This window comes from Daucus carota, chromosome 1 (assembly GCF_001625215.2).
Source record: "Daucus carota subsp. sativus chromosome 1, DH1 v3.0, whole genome shotgun sequence".
NCBI lineage: Eukaryota > Viridiplantae > Streptophyta > Magnoliopsida > Apiales > Apiaceae > Daucus > Daucus carota.
In genome coordinates, this window is record NC_030381.2 from 28,183,816 (window position 1) to 28,202,125 (window position 18,310).

General features: G+C 35.9%; 1 protein-coding gene across 1 annotated transcript; it reads right to left on the minus strand.

The window, feature by feature from the left end:
* Positions 1-1,990: 1,990 nt before the first annotated feature.
* Positions 1,991-18,255, minus strand: LOC108202784 (E3 ubiquitin-protein ligase KEG). Its single transcript, XM_017371326.2, has 16 exons — positions 17,290-18,255; positions 13,978-14,340; positions 13,655-13,885; positions 13,268-13,390; positions 12,835-13,171; positions 12,352-12,509; positions 10,364-10,521; positions 10,092-10,213; positions 9,471-9,605; positions 6,842-6,966; positions 6,527-6,631; positions 6,183-6,416; positions 4,990-5,323; positions 4,666-4,854; positions 4,046-4,351; positions 1,991-3,679 (listed from the first exon to the last, which is right to left on the minus strand). Exons 1-16 carry the CDS (start codon positions 17,952-17,954, stop codon positions 2,438-2,440), a joined length of 4,827 nt encoding a protein of 1,608 aa, XP_017226815.1. The 5' UTR covers positions 17,955-18,255; the 3' UTR covers positions 1,991-2,437.
* Positions 18,256-18,310: the final 55 nt, after the last annotated feature.

An 18,310-nucleotide genomic window follows, 5' to 3' on the forward strand; every position in this document is an offset into this window, starting at 1 on the left:
TCCAAAAATAAAACCAAGTACTACTCTTTTTTATTATTTAAATTTTTGTTATATGTTCTGGACTCTGGAGCACATCCGAGTTTTACATTCAATACATAAGAGGAAGGTCGACGAGTTGTCATCGACGGTGGAGAAATTAGAAAGAAGCGGGCATATGAGAAAAGTAGCTTGCCATTTTATAAATGGATAACTAAATTCAATTGCAAATTATGGGGCGTTTGGCTGGGTTTAAAAAAAAGTGACTTATTGGTTAAAATAAAAAAGTGGATTAGAAGTTAGAAGTTGGTTTGTACTTATAATGTTTGGATACCGTGACTTATAAGTTTTTTAAATATTTGGGTAGCTTAACTTATAAATTAGTGTAGTTTCATAATTTTGTAATATATTATTTGTTTTTTCTAAAAAATAAATTATAATAATATAAGATATTTTATTATTAATACATGAAATATTTTACAAACACAAAATTTTAAACTTTACATTAAAAGAAAAAAACTAATAACTAAATAATATTTTGATAAAGCTAAGATAATATTATAATTTTTCTTTTGTATCGGACAAAACAATTGATATGTAAAATTAATAATTAAGTGCTTCGATCAGTTTGCCAAACGGGCATTAAAAAAGTGAAAATGAGCTTATGCCACTTTTAAACCCAGAAATACGATTATGAGGTATGGATTTCTTCATTCCAAATTCGCAGCAGCTGATGTTTTTTGGTTAAGAATTTTTTTTATTAAACCTCAATTCTCAACTCATAAAATATGAGTTTTTCATATCCAGTCACCCAGACATGAAAGTGGGCTTCATATACGGGTACCAGGAATCAAAGTGTTTTTCCGTGTGTGTACACACACATGTAAATTTTTAATAAAAATATTAAATCAATAACTTAAAGTTATATAAAAAAATAGTTGAATGATATTTTAAATTAACCAAAATTAATTATTTAAAAATTTCATCATTCAACCAAACACATGATATCAATCACATTAATTCGATTCCTGATTCCAACTCTCAAACCAAACGACTTTAAGATCCCTTGAATCTGGATAAAAATAATCTTTGTATACTTTAACTCTTAAGATTTTTTATTCTTCGATCGTTCTTGAAATTTTAACCAACATCTGTTGATATTAGACTTATATCGTTAATATTAGTGACATAAAATTTATAAAAAAAGTATATAGCAAACCAAAATACTCATTTTTGAGCGTCCACTGCCCCAATATACCAGACATAGATTTGTGTCTCCCACCAATCGATCTCCATGGCATAAGTGCTATATTTCGATTTGAATTATAGAACTTTTTATTTTCAGTTTGTAACTTAGTTTAAAAAGGATTTGTAGTGGAGTAGGATCCAATATATATTACCTCTGTCCTCCGGACAGTAAACATTGGGGGACGGGAACGCGGCACGCACTTTAATTCTCCTATAAAGTGTAGTTGTGTAATTGATTTTTAAAATTTTCTTTTTCTAAATTAAAGTTTGGATGTTAAATTTTTATTCAGAAAAGAAAAATCTCGAATATAAGTTACGTAAATATATTTTATAAGAGTATTAAATTGCGTGTCGAGCAGTTGAAAATAAACGTTTAGAATTAAATAGGACAGAGCTTATAATATAAGCTATTTTAATAAGCTGTTAACTTCTGGCAAAAAAAAAAGAAGCTGTTAACTAGTTTCAAAACTTTGCCACTTTAGGAATATTTTATATACTAAAATTTACAAAATAATAAATTATTTAAGTGATATAACAGTTATAATTAAATAAAAAAAATAGATTTCTTATGAACAAAAAAGAGAGATCGAGGAAGTGAATTTTTTTATTCCAATAGTTTCCCAGTAGCTTTTGATCTATTATTGAGTTGTATTGAAATTAAATATAGAATCTTGATGGTATCCTAGACAACGGCAAGTGACATTCAGCTCCATTCATCCATCAACAAATGGTTCCTTGGTCTTTCTTTCTATCTTTTTTGGAAAAATAACACCACAAACTTAGTATCTATTTATTGATCGAAAATCTCTGTACAGAAATTAAACCAATTCTATTTGGTTAATTACTAAACAATCTTGACACTGAACAATGGCTTTTGGGGTTGGTTGTTGGGGTGGGGGGTTTAAAACCCCTGACAAGTAATGTTATAAATAAACTCACAAGATGTACAAAGTAGGATACTAAAAGCATGGGTTAACTATGTACTCAAGACCTATATCAGCTTTAAAGCATTATCTGTATGCGAGACAATGTCACCTGTCAACTACATATCCTGGCTGCTGGGCTGCTTGCCTCTGCAGTTCTTTCGTGAGAGAAATGCTGACAATCTGTGCATCTTTCTCCATGACCATGCCCTTCTCTTTTGTATTCAGAATATGTAACCCTTTGATAAAGATACAAGACAACAACATGCAGACCCTAATACATTAATATTTTACTTAAGCGTTGGTTGGGCAGGAGGATACGTTTCATCGAGAGCAATATCAGCAGGATCGCCGGTCCATGGTTTACCCTCTCTCCATTGAAATTTAATTCTCAACTTCCCATTTGCATCTACCCCAACAACTTGGCCTTTGCTTGCATGTGTTTCCATCCCCCATCCCCACCGTGGTGCAACGAGCCCTTCTCTAATCTTTACCATGTCCCCCACTACAAAAGGTCTGACCCTTTCCATCTCAGAGGCCTTGCAAATCCAAAGCTTCTCCCTAAAACAAAAAGCCACCCACAGATCACTATCTTCTATGCGGTGGACAACTCCAATGCTGGTATGAGTCACGTCACCCCATTGATGAGTTGGAGTCGAAACTGATGCTTTAACTTTGACCCAGTCCCCAATGTGAAGTTCCTCATCTTCTACCAGCACCACTTCAGATGGATCAAGCATCCAGGCTTTTGAGCCATAGGGTGTATATATCCTTAACTTTCCGTCTGCATCAATCGCTGATATGGATCCAATACTGGTATGACTGTGTCCCGACCATCCAAATCTTGGCTGTCTAACAGTAAGATTTACTTTGACTTGATTGCCAATTCTGAGCTTATCTACTCTTTGAAGATGAGTGATGGGTCCTTTCCACTGATCCTGCTCCCCGCAAAATCCTACAAAAATTGTTCCATCCCACTGATCTGTTTCGTAACCAATCCCTTGTACGACACCAATGCTACCTGGCCCGACAGATTTCCAACTACTAGCAGATTCGCTCAATTTCACCCACTCTCCCACTTCAAATATCTGCTCTATCTCAAGATCTACAGGATCCCCTCTCCACAAACCCGGCAATCCAAAAAAGGATACCCTCACTTCTCCGTCAGCATTGACACTAGTTATAACACCTCTGGAATCCTGCTGTGCCCCTCTCCAACCCCACCTTGGCTCAGCTAGTCCATCTCGAAACTTGACATATTGTCCAATTCTAAATCCTGAAACTTTTTCAACATCCATGTAATGAGTAATCCACTTTCCTTTCCGGAAACAGCATGCTAACTCCAGATAACCAGTATCAGGTACGCTATGGACAACTGCTAAACTTTCTTTCCCAATACTGTTCCAGTCATAACTAGGTCTAGTACCCAAACTAGGCTTGGACCGTACCCAGTCTCCAACTTCAAATCCCGACAGCTTTTCTGCATCTCCAGGAGAAACTCTCCACAAACTATGTCTTCCTGCTATTTTAACCTGTTTGTGATATATATCAAAAGTAAAATTCTCTCAGAAACTATACACCTAGCAAAAACTAAAATAACCTCTCCAAAAAATAAAAAAAATGTAACGATTATATTACCATTACCTAATCAGTGGGCTCAAGTAATTATAAAATTTTGTTTTCATGGAAAACAATTGACATTAAAACTGCAAAATTATTGTATCAAAGGAACGAAGAGAATATATATTATAACAGCCAGAAAGACTCTCTTTTGAACTTCTGGTGACTCCCTTGAAATATAACAGTCTTCACATATCAGAATATAAAGAGGTTATAGTGCAAGGTGACTGTTCGGGACACTCCGTACAAGATTAAAAATAAAGACAGCGATTGCTTACATTTAAAGTACCATCCATGTCAATTCTTGATATTTTTCCAATTGAAGCAGGAGTTTCATTTGACCATCCCAGCCGAGGCTGAGTAACGGATGGCATTATGTGAATCTCTTGTCCCACATCAAAAGGTGGAAGCTTCTCAACATCTGTCACAGAGCAACTAAAAGGTTTGCTTCTGAAACAGAAGGCAATACCTATATCGCCATCCTCCTCCAAACTGTGGATCACCCCAATGCTACTTCTTGTGATATCCTCCCAACCATATTTAGGAGATGAAACAGAAGCTTTCACTCTAACCCAGTCACCAACCTGCTAACATTCATAATAAGCACAAGAACATTACAGCTTTGCCCTGGAAACCAAATCTAATACATAGCAACGAAAATATCATCCAAGTAAAATCCACTCTGTTCTTCCTAGCGTGTTATAATTAATATAGGAAAAAGTACAGCCAGAACAGTAAGGCGCTCTGCTCCTTTTATAGTTTGAAACTTTGAGTCTATGATCCCCTTGGAGCTACCCTCAAAAGTACCCTAATGCAAAGCAGGAAAAATTACTTGCTCCCAGATAAAACACTCAAGCACATTCCTGGTCATACTTCCACAGAATGTTCATTACATTACCTTGAAATCGTCAACTTTTTCCATGTCAGAGGGATCAGCCTGCCATTGTATGGGTCGATTTGGTATGTCAATTATAAGGAGACCATCATTCTCTATCTCACTAATCCGTCCTACACTGTGATGTGTTTCACCTCCCCAAGCATATCTAGGCTCTGCAACAGAGCGCTTTACACATACACGGTCACCCATCTGCAGGAACGAGTGATAAATACTTGACTTTGAGATGAGACAAAAAATTTTAAGATGCAGGTTAATACTAATTTAGCAAAAAATAAAACCCAGTAGACACTATGCTAATTTTAAAAGCAAACCAGTATACATTACCCTGAATGGTTCCACATGTTCAACTTCTTCTGGTTCGCAATGCCATGGATTATTAAGATAACTCAATTCCAATAACAAACTATTATCTGGTCTGATACAATAAACTATACCGATGCTTCCAGGTGTTACAGATCCGAATCCATGCTTAGCTGTAGTAAGGGAGGGGCGAATTCGAACCCAGTCCCCAACCTTAAATTCTTCAACTCTAACCATTTCTGCGGGATCAGCTTTCCATCCTCTAGAAGCTCCAGGAAAACCGACACGTAGTATCCCATCATCATCAACACACAGAACTGTTCCAATGCTTTCACGTGATTGACCACGGAAACCAAATCTGTATAGAAAAGGTAACCATTTATGCTTAAATAACCTGATGGCACCAACATTAATTTCACAAACTCAAACTACAAGAAGCATAAACACTTGTAAATAACAGCATTTATAACTCATTTTGCACACAACAGGACATAACTAGATACTATCTAAAGAACTGGCTCACGGTAGAAAATGCATGCAAGTTGGTAAACATCGAATTACTAACAAAAATGTTTAAGTTCTCCACATAAGCAATGATCATCATCACAGATTCTGTCACCGATATATAGTTGCATTGGGGGGGGGGGGGGGGGGGGGGCTAAAAGGAGAAGGTTAATGACTGTAACAAAGACAGCAGCCTACTACTTGTTTGTTACTTTTAGAAATTAGATTACGTTGCTCCATTAGCAAAGTGAAAACTACGCAAATTAGGTGTCCAAGAAAAAAGGGTGACTAAACTTTTGGTATGTATAAATTAATAAATATTTTACTGACATTGTTTAATGTTATCACATCAAAAAACTACCAATTACGTGTAAAGCATAAGATGCACTGTTCAACGTTTAAGTGAACTCATCAGCTGGTTTCGCTGATAATAAATTGTGTCGAAAGAAAAATTATCTTTGCAGGCTTATGATCAGATATTTACAGCATCCACCATAGCAATTTGAATCGATCATTGAGAAAACTGTTTAACATGCTATTTTCTAGCATACACAAACCTTTCACTAATTACTATGCAATTTCCAAATGTCAGACATTACCGATTGATGGAACTTGCTAGTGAATACAAAACATTAGAAAGACAAATGCAAAAATCCTGCCAGTATTTCTGGGTGGGGCAAGTCAGATAGTTCAAACATAATGATGAGACAGACCTTGGCTCTTCAACATCTGCTTTAAGTTGAACATGCTGTCCCCTATCTAATGGAATTACTTTTATAACTTCATTTGCAAGTACTCGAGCTTCTCCAGAACAAAACGAAACCATGAGATTGTCTTTATCTGGAACACTTTGAACAAAGCCTACACTTTTGTGATTAGCACCTTGCCACCCATAAGTTGGATTAAGAACACTTCTTCTGAATTTGACCCAGTCTCCCACTTGATATCTGAATACACAATAAATTGAAGACAAAAAATTCACCAAAGCCATAAAACATATATTCCACAAAAGGAAACAAAAAAGGTTTTCTATTGTACTGTTATGCACACAACTCACATGGTAGGAAATAGATGAACTCCCTTACTTACAAGTGCCTCCATTAGATCTTCAGAAATCCATTCTCGAGGAAGGGCCTCCAAAAAGTCACGCAAAGTCTTGCCACTATTACAAGGTATAAATAAAATGGTATGACATCTATCGAACTCCGAAAATGGTGCTAAAAATTCATATTATAGGCATTGCACACAGGGATACTGTGGGACTTAATCATTTTTTTTATTAAGTGGACAAGGATGGTCCAAATTTTTTAGTAGATGATATAAATGGTATAGCCAAAATCATATGAAAAAGTAGGATTAATGTGCAATTTACCTGTGATTTCTCACTTCAACTGCAGCATCTGGATACCTAAGCATCACAATGATCCATTCAAGATTTTCCCGGATCATCTTTGCTGAATCAGCAGCTATATGAAAAGCATTGTCGCCTTCATCATCCTGTTAAAGCGAGGTTCTCATTGGAAAGCCACATATAAATTTACAAATCCATATAACTTTAATAAATGGCAAAGCAGCACTTAACATGCATAGAACCTCTTTACAGTGATAACTTCCCTAATAAGAAATTCCAGTCCTAAGTCAGGACCAGTGTCAAAATTTAATAACACCTCCATCATAATATTATAAGTATATTTTTGCTGATATTTTGTGTGCTGAACCACATTTCTAAATTTTATCTAAAGTGATATTTTCAATTTAATAAAATATTTTTATATACTTAATAAGTTTGAAAAATTTCCACGGTACTAGTCTGTACTAGGTTTGTTTGTCCACTATTGTTTACATAATCCACTACCTTCTGAATTGTCTTCAGCAAGTCTTGGTGATCTTTGTTTGTGGTGTTTATGGACAATGTGTCAATGTCAAACATACATACATACATGAATGTTATTGACTCTTTTTCAAAACCAAAAAACTAATATAACCTTCAATAGATTTGTATATTGTATGTTTTTGGTGGAGAAAAACACAATTTTAATCAATGTGGAGCATAAATATATAACCCCTCTATGTGATACTCTAAAGTGATACTTTTTTCGAACCCAGAGTAATCACTTTAAAGGGGTTCTACTGTAGAATAAATTTCTATAGATATACATATATAGATAGATATAACTATGCATTGAAAGTTAGTTAGAATCTAAGACAGATGAAAATTATGTCTTTCAAAAAAGGAAAAAAAAATGATTTCAACATTAGTGATAACTAGTCACCAAAAGGTTGTACCAGTGCACAAAGCTCCCAAGCAGGCTCCCTTACTTTTCATAAAGAAACTGTTGTGGGTTAGTCATTCAGATTTAGTAACTCTGTAATCCTAGATGATTAACATATAAACTTGAACTGAAGCTATATACTTTTTCTACATGTGTGGCATATGGGTCTTACATTTGGCTCCCTACTGATTCCTCTGGCTTCTTTTACTCACGTGTATGGATAAATGTTAGCTAGAACTTACCCCCCGCCCCCCCCCCCCCCCCAAAAAAAAAAAAAAAAAAACTTATAATAATGCAAGATCGCCATTCTCTATTAATGAATCACTGCTTAATAAGGAAACATTTAACAGAATTTCAGGATAGCGCATGTCCGAAACTCACATTTACAAGATCAAAATTCAACAAACACACAAGCAGCTGACTACAAACCCATCACAACTATCTATTATGAATATTCCTGTTGTCTAGAGGAAATATTGAGTGATTATGTCCTGACAGTATGTTAATGTATTGGGATTCGGGTGCAAGGGGATACAAAAAATATAAATATCTCAAAAGTATATAGTTCAAGAGACATTTTAATTAGAGTATAGATCCTTGATGATTAATGAACATAGTAAATAAGTGATTCAATAATTAACTTATTTACATAAATGTAATAATTAATAAATGAAAAAACAAGCATTGCATTTAAAAGGTACACCCTCTGTCCCAAAATAATTGTTTCTTTTACTTTTTGCACATGACTTGAGGTGCAAAAAACATGTACATCCACATATTATTTTTCAAACTTTCTTTTTCTAACTAAAAATTTAACATCTATACTTTTATTCAGAAAAAGAAAATTTATTAATAATTTGAGGAAGAATGTACTTTTTACACCTCAAACTACGTGCAAAAGATCAAAGCGACTATTTTTGGGACAGAGGGAGTACAACAAAACACATATTTCGGTGGGGGTAGTATGAATATATACACACAGCAGTCAACATAGAGTGAATACACACAGCGGTCAAACACCAGTCATACTCCACACATATATACTTACATACATATATAATAAACAGTAGGTATATACAGACTGGCGACCAAAACTGGTGATCAGCGATGAGAACTGGAGATGGAAGGCGAAGAACAGCAATTATGCTTCCACCCTCTCAGCCATCCCTCCAAATTAGGGCATGTTTGGATCAATTGGTATGTGGAAATCAGTCAAATTTACAATTTATGCCCTTCCCGCACCACTACCTATCTGATCGGTAAAAGATGGGGACATGCCAATGGGCACCCCTATGTAACAGGCCGCACCCCGCTCACCCCGGCAGTCCCGCACACAAACGTATGTTGTGCGCAGTAACACAAGTCGCTAGTTTAATAACTTACAAATCTGCTATGGTTTATAACAGTCACATATATTACATTTGAAAAAATAAATTTAATTTCTTATGTTTAACAGTTTTAATGATCGCATGTTCAGGCCATACTGGGCAGCAGTACCTAAGAGATACCTAAATTAATCAGTTCATTTGCTAACGACACATTTGTTTGGTACTTTATTACCTCTTCTAAAATGTTGCAAATAAATCTATACAAGCATGACTCCAATAGTATTATTTTATAGGATTTTATAAACCAACGACTTAATACAAAAGATTTCAACTTCTGCTGAAGTAGTAGTATACTCCATAGTATAGATAGTAAAGATAAATAGATATATAATTGACCGACCTGGAGATTGCAATTTGCACCGGCAGACAAAAGCAGTCCAACACATGATTTTGCTCCTCTGGCTAATGCCACATGAAGAGGAATAGTGTTGTGCACATTCCTTAAATTTACATCAACTCCAGCATCTAGAATGATCTGCCAAGATAAAAATACAATCAAATATCACATATAACAATACCAGAATAACTAAATAAAGATATATTGCTGATGAAAGAGGGATCAAGTAATATTGGAGAAGTTCAGGAATCCATTTTTAACACTTCTGATCTTCGCTATTTGCATGTTGAACAGTAGGAATTGATGAGAGTTTTGGAATAGAACTATAATTTTATTATTTATTTTTTACTGATTCCTCTAATCCCCTGCAAAGATAGGTTTTATCCTCTTGTATTAACGCTGTTTCTGGTCTTGTCACACGTTACAGTTCCATTCAACAATCATAAATTAAATTGAAGATTCTATAATACATGTAAAATTTGAGACCTAACATCATTATGTCTTCCACATCCAAAAGGAGTGGAATCCGTTCAAATCATGTTTAATCCGGGCAGCATTTGTTTATGTGAAAAAATTGAGAATTCAATCTACTCTTTACGCTGATAATGTAGATAACTGACTTGCCTTAACTAGCTCAACATCATTAGACATAGCAGCAGTGTGCAATGCTGTGCGTCCGTGCTGGTTGTCTTGTGCAGTAGGATCTGCTCCAGCAGCAAGCAGTATACGTACTATTTCTCTCCCCTCTGCAAGTTGACAGCTTAGGTTAAAACTAGTAAAGAAGAGAACCATATATCTTATCAAACCATGAAAGATAGCATAATAGTTGAAGCCACACTAATATTAAAACAAAAGTAACAGTTGAACCGACGTTTTGCTAAAATCTCTAGTCTTACCAACTTCATGATCCTTCTTTAAGGCTGCTGCCATGCACAATGAGGTACCAAGAGGACTCTCTATGTCAATGGCATCCGCAATCTCTTCTGCTGATGCTAATTCCACCCATCTCTTGACAACAGCAACATTCCATGTTGATACACATAAATGTAGAGGTCTGTGACAAGAAAATATAATTGATCCAACAAATTCAAAGCAGGACACTGAAACTTAACTGGGTCTGATATGTGGCAAAAATATACATCTCTAAGTACGTTAAAGAATTGAATTTATAACACATATATAAGAACAACTGAAAGTACATTTTTCTATTACATGCATCATTTGCTAATATAAAACATGTTCAACAATACCATTCACCACATTTAATTCCGTCTAGAAGAAACTGATAGAATAATTATAAAGAGTTGCTTGCCATAGAAATCCACTCGTACAAGTTTATGTTTGTCAGAAAGGGAACCAAAACTAACTCAACTTACATAACTAACGTAACAATTTCCAATAATTCCACCAAGTATGGATTGTTGAAAGTGGAGTTGACATACAATTAGAGCCCATATTAACCGTAGCTACACTATCAAGCCAAGTACTTGACATCTATTTATTTTTAATATAAATGCTAACTCTACAGCCTTCAGCTTAAAACTCAAAAAGCTGTTCATACCAACTTTTTAAAATCGAGTAGATACATTCTTAGAAACTTCCTCTATACGGGGCCAATTCACATATAGGAAGTAACTGAATTTCTCAACTAGCTAACTTACAAAATTGTCATCCAAATGACAATGTATACAACTGTAGCAGGTCCTGCATCTTTGTAAATAAGTACGAAACTTGTAACATCACAAATCCATTTTTACTTTTTCAAAATTTGAGGACTTCATAATCATAGATCTGCAACTAATGTACACTATATTTGCAGATTGGTCTGTGTGGTGGGTTGTTGAACAGATCAGTACACAGTAGGTATGGACATGAGTTCAGAGTCTTACAAACTGTAATAGAGCCGGACACAACAGGAGGCACCTTGCACACTATGGACAATTTGCTAGTTTGTCGAGTTCCACGAAGATGTCGCTCAATTAGGTGGGTGATTGTAATACCTCACATCGATTAGTTAGATTAAATGCTGATTTATCTAGTTCCATGAAGACGTCGACTCAATTAGGTGGGATGATTAAAACATCCCAGATGATTAGTTCATTTAAGTTTGAAACCTTCACAAGTACAAGTCTACAACTAATGGGCATCAAAATTGCTAACTCTTATGGATGTGGTTTGCTAGCTCTTTCAAATCAGCATGTGTTGGGTTCTATATTATTTGGTACACATTGGGCATGTGGGCTTCAGGTGTTACAAAACTAGTGGTAATTGAATAATCATGAGCAAAGGACATCCCATTCCTCCAACTATTATACTTAGGTTTCGGGGTGTTGAATGACCAAAAGTACCTTGCACACTTTCAGGGATCTGTGTGTGTCCAGTTCCACGAAGACGTTCTTAGTAGGGTGATTGTAACATTCAGTTTGATTAAGTTTGATACTTTATAAGCACAAGTTTACAACTTATGGGCATCGAAGTTGGTCTACTTATGGATAGAAAGGTGTTGGGTTGTTGAACAATTTGGCACAAACTACACCTGTGGACTTGGGCGTAAAGTGCTACAAAACCAATGGTAATTGGACAAAAAGGCATAAAACTCATCCAACTATTACACTTGCTTTTCAGGCTATTGAACTATTCAGTACACATTAGGCATGTGGACTTTGGCTTGGGGTGGCAAGTGGATAAGCAAGCGCATAGGGAAGATCATTCCTCTAACTAAATACTTACATTTATCAATGTTTTCAGGATAAGGATTGGGTACTTGCCCATTAGATGATGCTTTAGCATGTCTTCTACCAAAATGCAAGTCAGCAAGACCATCTTCGTGAAGTAATAAACATCATAGACAATGATAATGGTAGAACAAAGCAGTGCAACTTACGTCAAATTCTTTGAATTTGTAATTCCCATGGACTTGCAACCTCCACATTCCAATATCACTATAGCACAAGCAGTGTATTTCTTAGTAACTGCTCTATGTAGCACTGATTCACCTTCATCGTCCACTGCATTTGGATCCGCACCGGCCAACAACAACTCCTGTTGCCATCAAGCATGATACATTAATAATAGGAACATACAAATTATATTACTATAAAGTTTAAACTAGTCGAGCAAGGAAGAGTTATATATATAAGAATAATGTTCTCCTAAATATCAGTAATCTCACGAGGCTCTGTATTATGTATCAACTAATGTGGTTACATTTGTTGGCAATATTCTAAGGGATGTCTATTATTAGACCCTACCGTCAAACCTTAATCCCATAGCTCCTTACAAACAAAATTTTTTTCTACAGTTTCTATTCCACACGTTCAGGTATTCTAGGAACATATTATGCAATATAGAGCTAAAAAAAACCTACTCGCATGCAATCTGGTTGGCCATGGTAGGCACAGACATGTGCAACTGACGGACCAAAGCCATCTCGCAACCTAGATCTGACATTGGCATCTCTCTCTATAAGGGCACGAACACATTCTGGAGATCCAGCTGCTAAAGCAAATACAAGTGGGGGATCACCATCTTTGTCTAAAACATCAACATAGGCCTCTTCGTACTCCAAAATGGCATTCACAAGACCTGAACTACCACGTCTACAAGCCAGGTGAAGAGCAGTTTGCCCATCAGCATCCTGTGCTTCTAACAGAGTAGATAATGACTTAGTACCAGATCTCGATGCAATCTTAGCAAGCAAATCCCTGCACAAAGAGTAGGAAAAAGCAAAGATAATTAAGATCTCCAGTTCACTATTTAAACTAACATTGGACAATCAACGACAAAGAAAGTGAATCGACCTAACACCAGACAAATTGCCTTCAGAGACTAGCTGGTGCAAGTGGCATGACTCATCCTGGGGTGTTTCCATCTCAGGTAAAGATTGTTCCGTGCCATTCGTTTCAAGAAAATTGGCTACATCACTGCATACATAGACAAAACATATTAGTACACCTCTCTATTAAAGAACAAATAAATGTACATCCAAAGAAGATATGATCTTTTAAACAAGTTTTATGAAGAGAAAAAACCTAGAAGGGATTAGCAATTGTCATTAACGATGTAACAAGATACGTACTCCAAGAATATGGTAAGAACTGTAAGATGTGTCTTTTAGAAAAGGTAAAAGTTTGCGACGGACTGAAACAAGAAGACGAAAAAATCAAATCTAATGATCAAGGTCTTACTTGTCAGGGCTTGCAGGAGGACTGCGAGGTATCTCTTGCAGGTGCCTAAGAAATATAGCTAACATTGCATTAAACGTTGGCCTTCTAGATGCCTTGAACTGCAGACATTCACCGATCATCTTCCACAATTCCCTTGGTATGCCAACACCAACTACGCTTGCATATTGAGGAGGTTGTCTACGGGCCTTGACAACGGCTCGATAAATTTCTTCTGCACTTAAGCCAGCCCACCTGCAGAAATAATATTAGTCGTTGTCACTGTGATTCCTCTTTATTGGAAAAAGATATAGCGTAAACAAAAAGACAAGAGTAACTGCACATACGGAACAGAACCAGTACACATTTCCACCAGGGTACAACCGAAGCTCCAGGCATCAGATTCTGCTGATATGCCAATAGCATCATCCCAAAACAGATTTAAGGACTTTTTAGCTGGCTCCCATGCCTCTGGAGCAGTGTAGTTCGGACTCAGAAGGGTACAATCCATACATGAGTGTATTCTGGAGGAATCACATTCAGACCGAGCTTTCCGACAGGTGGATTTCTTTAAAATTAATGGAAGTCCATAATCAGAAACCACAGTACGAGCATTTGCATCTAAAAGAAGGTTCGATGGCTTTATATTCATACAAACAACTCCTGCTGCATGAAGTTCAGCCACACCACGAGCAATGTCTGCCCCATATCTGTAAAATCATGCATCAGAGAAGAGGAACACATTTTACTGAATTAACGAGCTTCGACAAAAAAATAGTAACAGTGTTTAGTGTATAGCTCTTAAAACTAGTTATCACAAGCTTGAGATATAAAAGTAACAAATGCAATAAACTGTGCAGCAGATTAGACGCGTAGGGAAATGAATTGACGACGTCAGCAAGCCATGCATCTTCTTACAAGTAGATATTGCTGATGGTAATGCGATTGGAATCTGTTAGAACGTCAAAAGGATTATTTATTCTAATTCCTTATCTAGTTTTATGTTACCCCTAACTAGACTCCCTGCCTTGTAAAACATATTAAGCCTCTCATTGCACTTCACTGTTCTTTTAAATTAGTAACTTTACTAAGCTCACCATACACCAAAAACAAATTGTGCTCGACTTCAAGTGATTATCTTATTGTTATCATACAAAACAAAACAATATAATAATGCAATGATCAAAATCAGATGTACTTACAAGGATCAAAAGGATTATTAATGGGTATATCTACACTTAGAGCGTATATAGTTGTTACCAAATTGTCAAGGATTTAAATCTTATTCATTAACCTCAGTAAAGGACAGCTGACAAAGAGGAGACAGGGAAAGAAGAGACTCAAATATATTCAAACAGTATGGATCTATATGTAATTAATGCCAAAACTCAGTGATCGATGACGCATTATACTTATACAAGTTTATAATGATATATCTTGAATATTATACTTGCAAAAATCCTTATAATTCAACATCATTTCTTATCACACACCAACCCAAATCATGTTACTCTCACTATGCCGTTCACCACATACCCTAAATCAGTCTACCCATGTCTCTCTGAACACAACACAATCCCCAATAACAACAATTCATTATCATCTTTTCTTCATCAAAACCCAAAATGCCAAGCTGACGAAAACTCATAGTTGCAGTGATCAAATTGCAGCAAGAAAATTGTAGTTTTGTTAAGTATTATGTCGTTTTTGATACGAAAATATATCTTACAATACCTACATGGTGTTTTATGTATTGTTGATTGGTAGCATTTGTGCTTAGTTGTGCGTTGTGTGTATTGATGATACGTTGAGTGGGTAAATCTGGCCAAAGACCCAATAAGGAGTAGATTGGTCCAACTTATATAGAAACCACGTATTTTGTTAATTTTCTTTATTTGTAATATTATCATTATTTGTTAAAACATAATATTAACATTCCATAAGTATATTGAAATTTGAAAACTCAAGTTATATTCATTATTCATAACTATTATTCATAATTGCAAAATTATGTGAATCAGTTATACAATAGTATTCTTAAATATAGGTAAAATAATTCTACTTTATTATCATAGTAACACTAAACAGTGGATATCTTTAATATAATCTATACATCATATCTATTAAAAAGTTATTATAATATAATATATCATTAAATATTATTAGAACCCACTGGCCTCCATGCTTGGATGAGTTAGCAGTTAATATATATTATTCATTTTAAAGTCTGTTGTAAGTTATTTCACCAAAAAAAAAAAAAAAAACCATTTCTCAAAATTGTCAACAGATCAAGATACGCTCATTCCTACCTGTATAAGACAATGGCATACGACTACATGCCAATATTGATACAGACATGATGGACGTGATTTCAACAGGCAAGCAAGACAAAACAGTATGGTCCAAGAAAAGGGCAGTCATGACTCATGACTGAGAAACACTAAAAAAAAAATACATTATCTTACAGTCTGTAACCTAAAGAACATATTTATTACCATGCAAATTTATTAAATACAAGCAAATAGGGAAACACTACATGCTGATCATTTCCAAGTAACATAACCACCTATCATATGGCAAAACATGACCTAAAATGTCTCTGCGTGCCGAAATTCCAGTGATAATAAATGAAGGTATGTGATGTGGCCAGACATGCCTCTATCGGCCATCGGAGACACATGTCAACCTCCTTTGAACTATAAATTTCATCACATCAAACTAATTAAGAGAATCGGCTATGTTTTCTATGAGATATAATGTGGATACGAAAAATAGATCTTTTGGCTATTTTACATGTCAACAAATACTTGCTGATACAAAATAACTTTTTTTTAATACAAAATATGAATGGGGTAAACATAGATTGATGCTCAAACTTCTTTAAGTGATCATGCAACTTTAGCTACATTGCATGACACCTTAATGTCTAATCATCAATACAGTAAGTACATGAAAAAACATCACAGCATTAACATTATATAACCAAATGTACAAAAGGGTCATCAGTAATTAATAAGCCACATTTAAATTGGATAAACTGCAATAAAAATTGTTGGCATGGCACCTCTCCAAAGGCAATTGGCACACAGATACTTTGAAGAACAAGAAAGATTGGTTGAATTTGCAGTGGTACAGAAAACTTCGATTCATTTAAACCAACCCAATATGTTTATTTGTAAACCTAAATAGTATCTTCCACTCATATCCACATGTTTTGATACTTATCACAGTCAATCACAGTCCTCATCCATACCACATTTATATATGATAAAAAAAATTTTATATAACATCCCATCACAATGCTAATATATGTGTGTTGATTAGTAAATTTATACCTAGAGTAATAGTAAATTGGATTTTTTATCAACAGATCTTAACAAATAATTGCAAGAATACACAAAATCTAATAATAGGAGGATTATAGCCTAAGAAGCAGAAGAGTTGAAAATTAAATTCAGCTCAATGCAATTTCAGGACATAGATAACACTAACTATAAGTAGTCGATCAATCCTAGCACTTGCTCAGATAGTTTATAAAAGTTAAAATAATAATGAAATCTTGCCAAATGTAAGGCCCGTGCTCTGCTCTATTGGCGTATTAAGTCAAGTCATAATCACAACAAACATATGACACAAGAAAGAAAAGGAAGGCGACAAACCTCAAGATTTGCTCGAGAGTAAGTCTGCCCCCATTTCTTTGCATCTCGGAAAGAACAGAAGCATTACACTTATCCATCAAAAGATTCAAACACCCCTGATTTTTAATCAATCCATGAAAAGCACAAACATTTCTACACCACATAGACGCCCTCCTCAAACTCTCGAGCTGCGTTTGCACCCAAACCAAATCCATATCCTCCCCAATCACAACCTTCTTCACCGCAACATTATGCCTACAATTCCCCCCGGAAACAACCCCATTCCACATCTCCACACCACTCCTCCTCCCCTCCCCAATCTGACTCACCAACCGCAAATCCTGATGACTCCCTAACTCAATCAAACCCGACGTCGTCGTACACCGCCTATTACTCCCCAAATCCTCCCCCTCCTCCTCCGCATCCTCATCATCCTCATCCTCATCATCATCCTCCTGAATTAACGCCAACACCGCGAAATTCTTCCTCAGCGACTGCACCGAGTTCCCGACGACGGACACGTGGCGACACCGCGGACACGGCAGCGTCGTATCGGTCGACGCCGAGAACATCTTGAACAAACAGTCCTTACAGTAAGCATGACCGCATTCAAGCAACAAAGGACATCGCTCTTGCTCGTTGTACCGGTTCTCGCAAACTGAACAGCTCGGAATCACTTTCTTCATCTCCTAGCCCTAATCTCCTCCAGATCCCCAACTCTAACTCCACTACCTTTTCGAAATTTCGAAAAATAATTATCGGAGAAATTATACAGCTAAATTTCGATAAATAAAGGAGTTCGAGACCGGAAAGATTGATTCATTTATCGAGATTAAATAAACGCGAGATCACGATACTACACAGTAGCTGCGTTTTATTCTTTCTGGTTGTTCTACCAGATGTTGCTACTAGTTCATGTATGTATACGTGTGTATACCTTTTTTCTTGATTTCAGACTTTGGGGGCTGCTTGGGTCTAACGGGTTTCGCAATATGGACTCTGCGATTATGCCCCGAATATTTAGATTATAGTATTTCGTTTC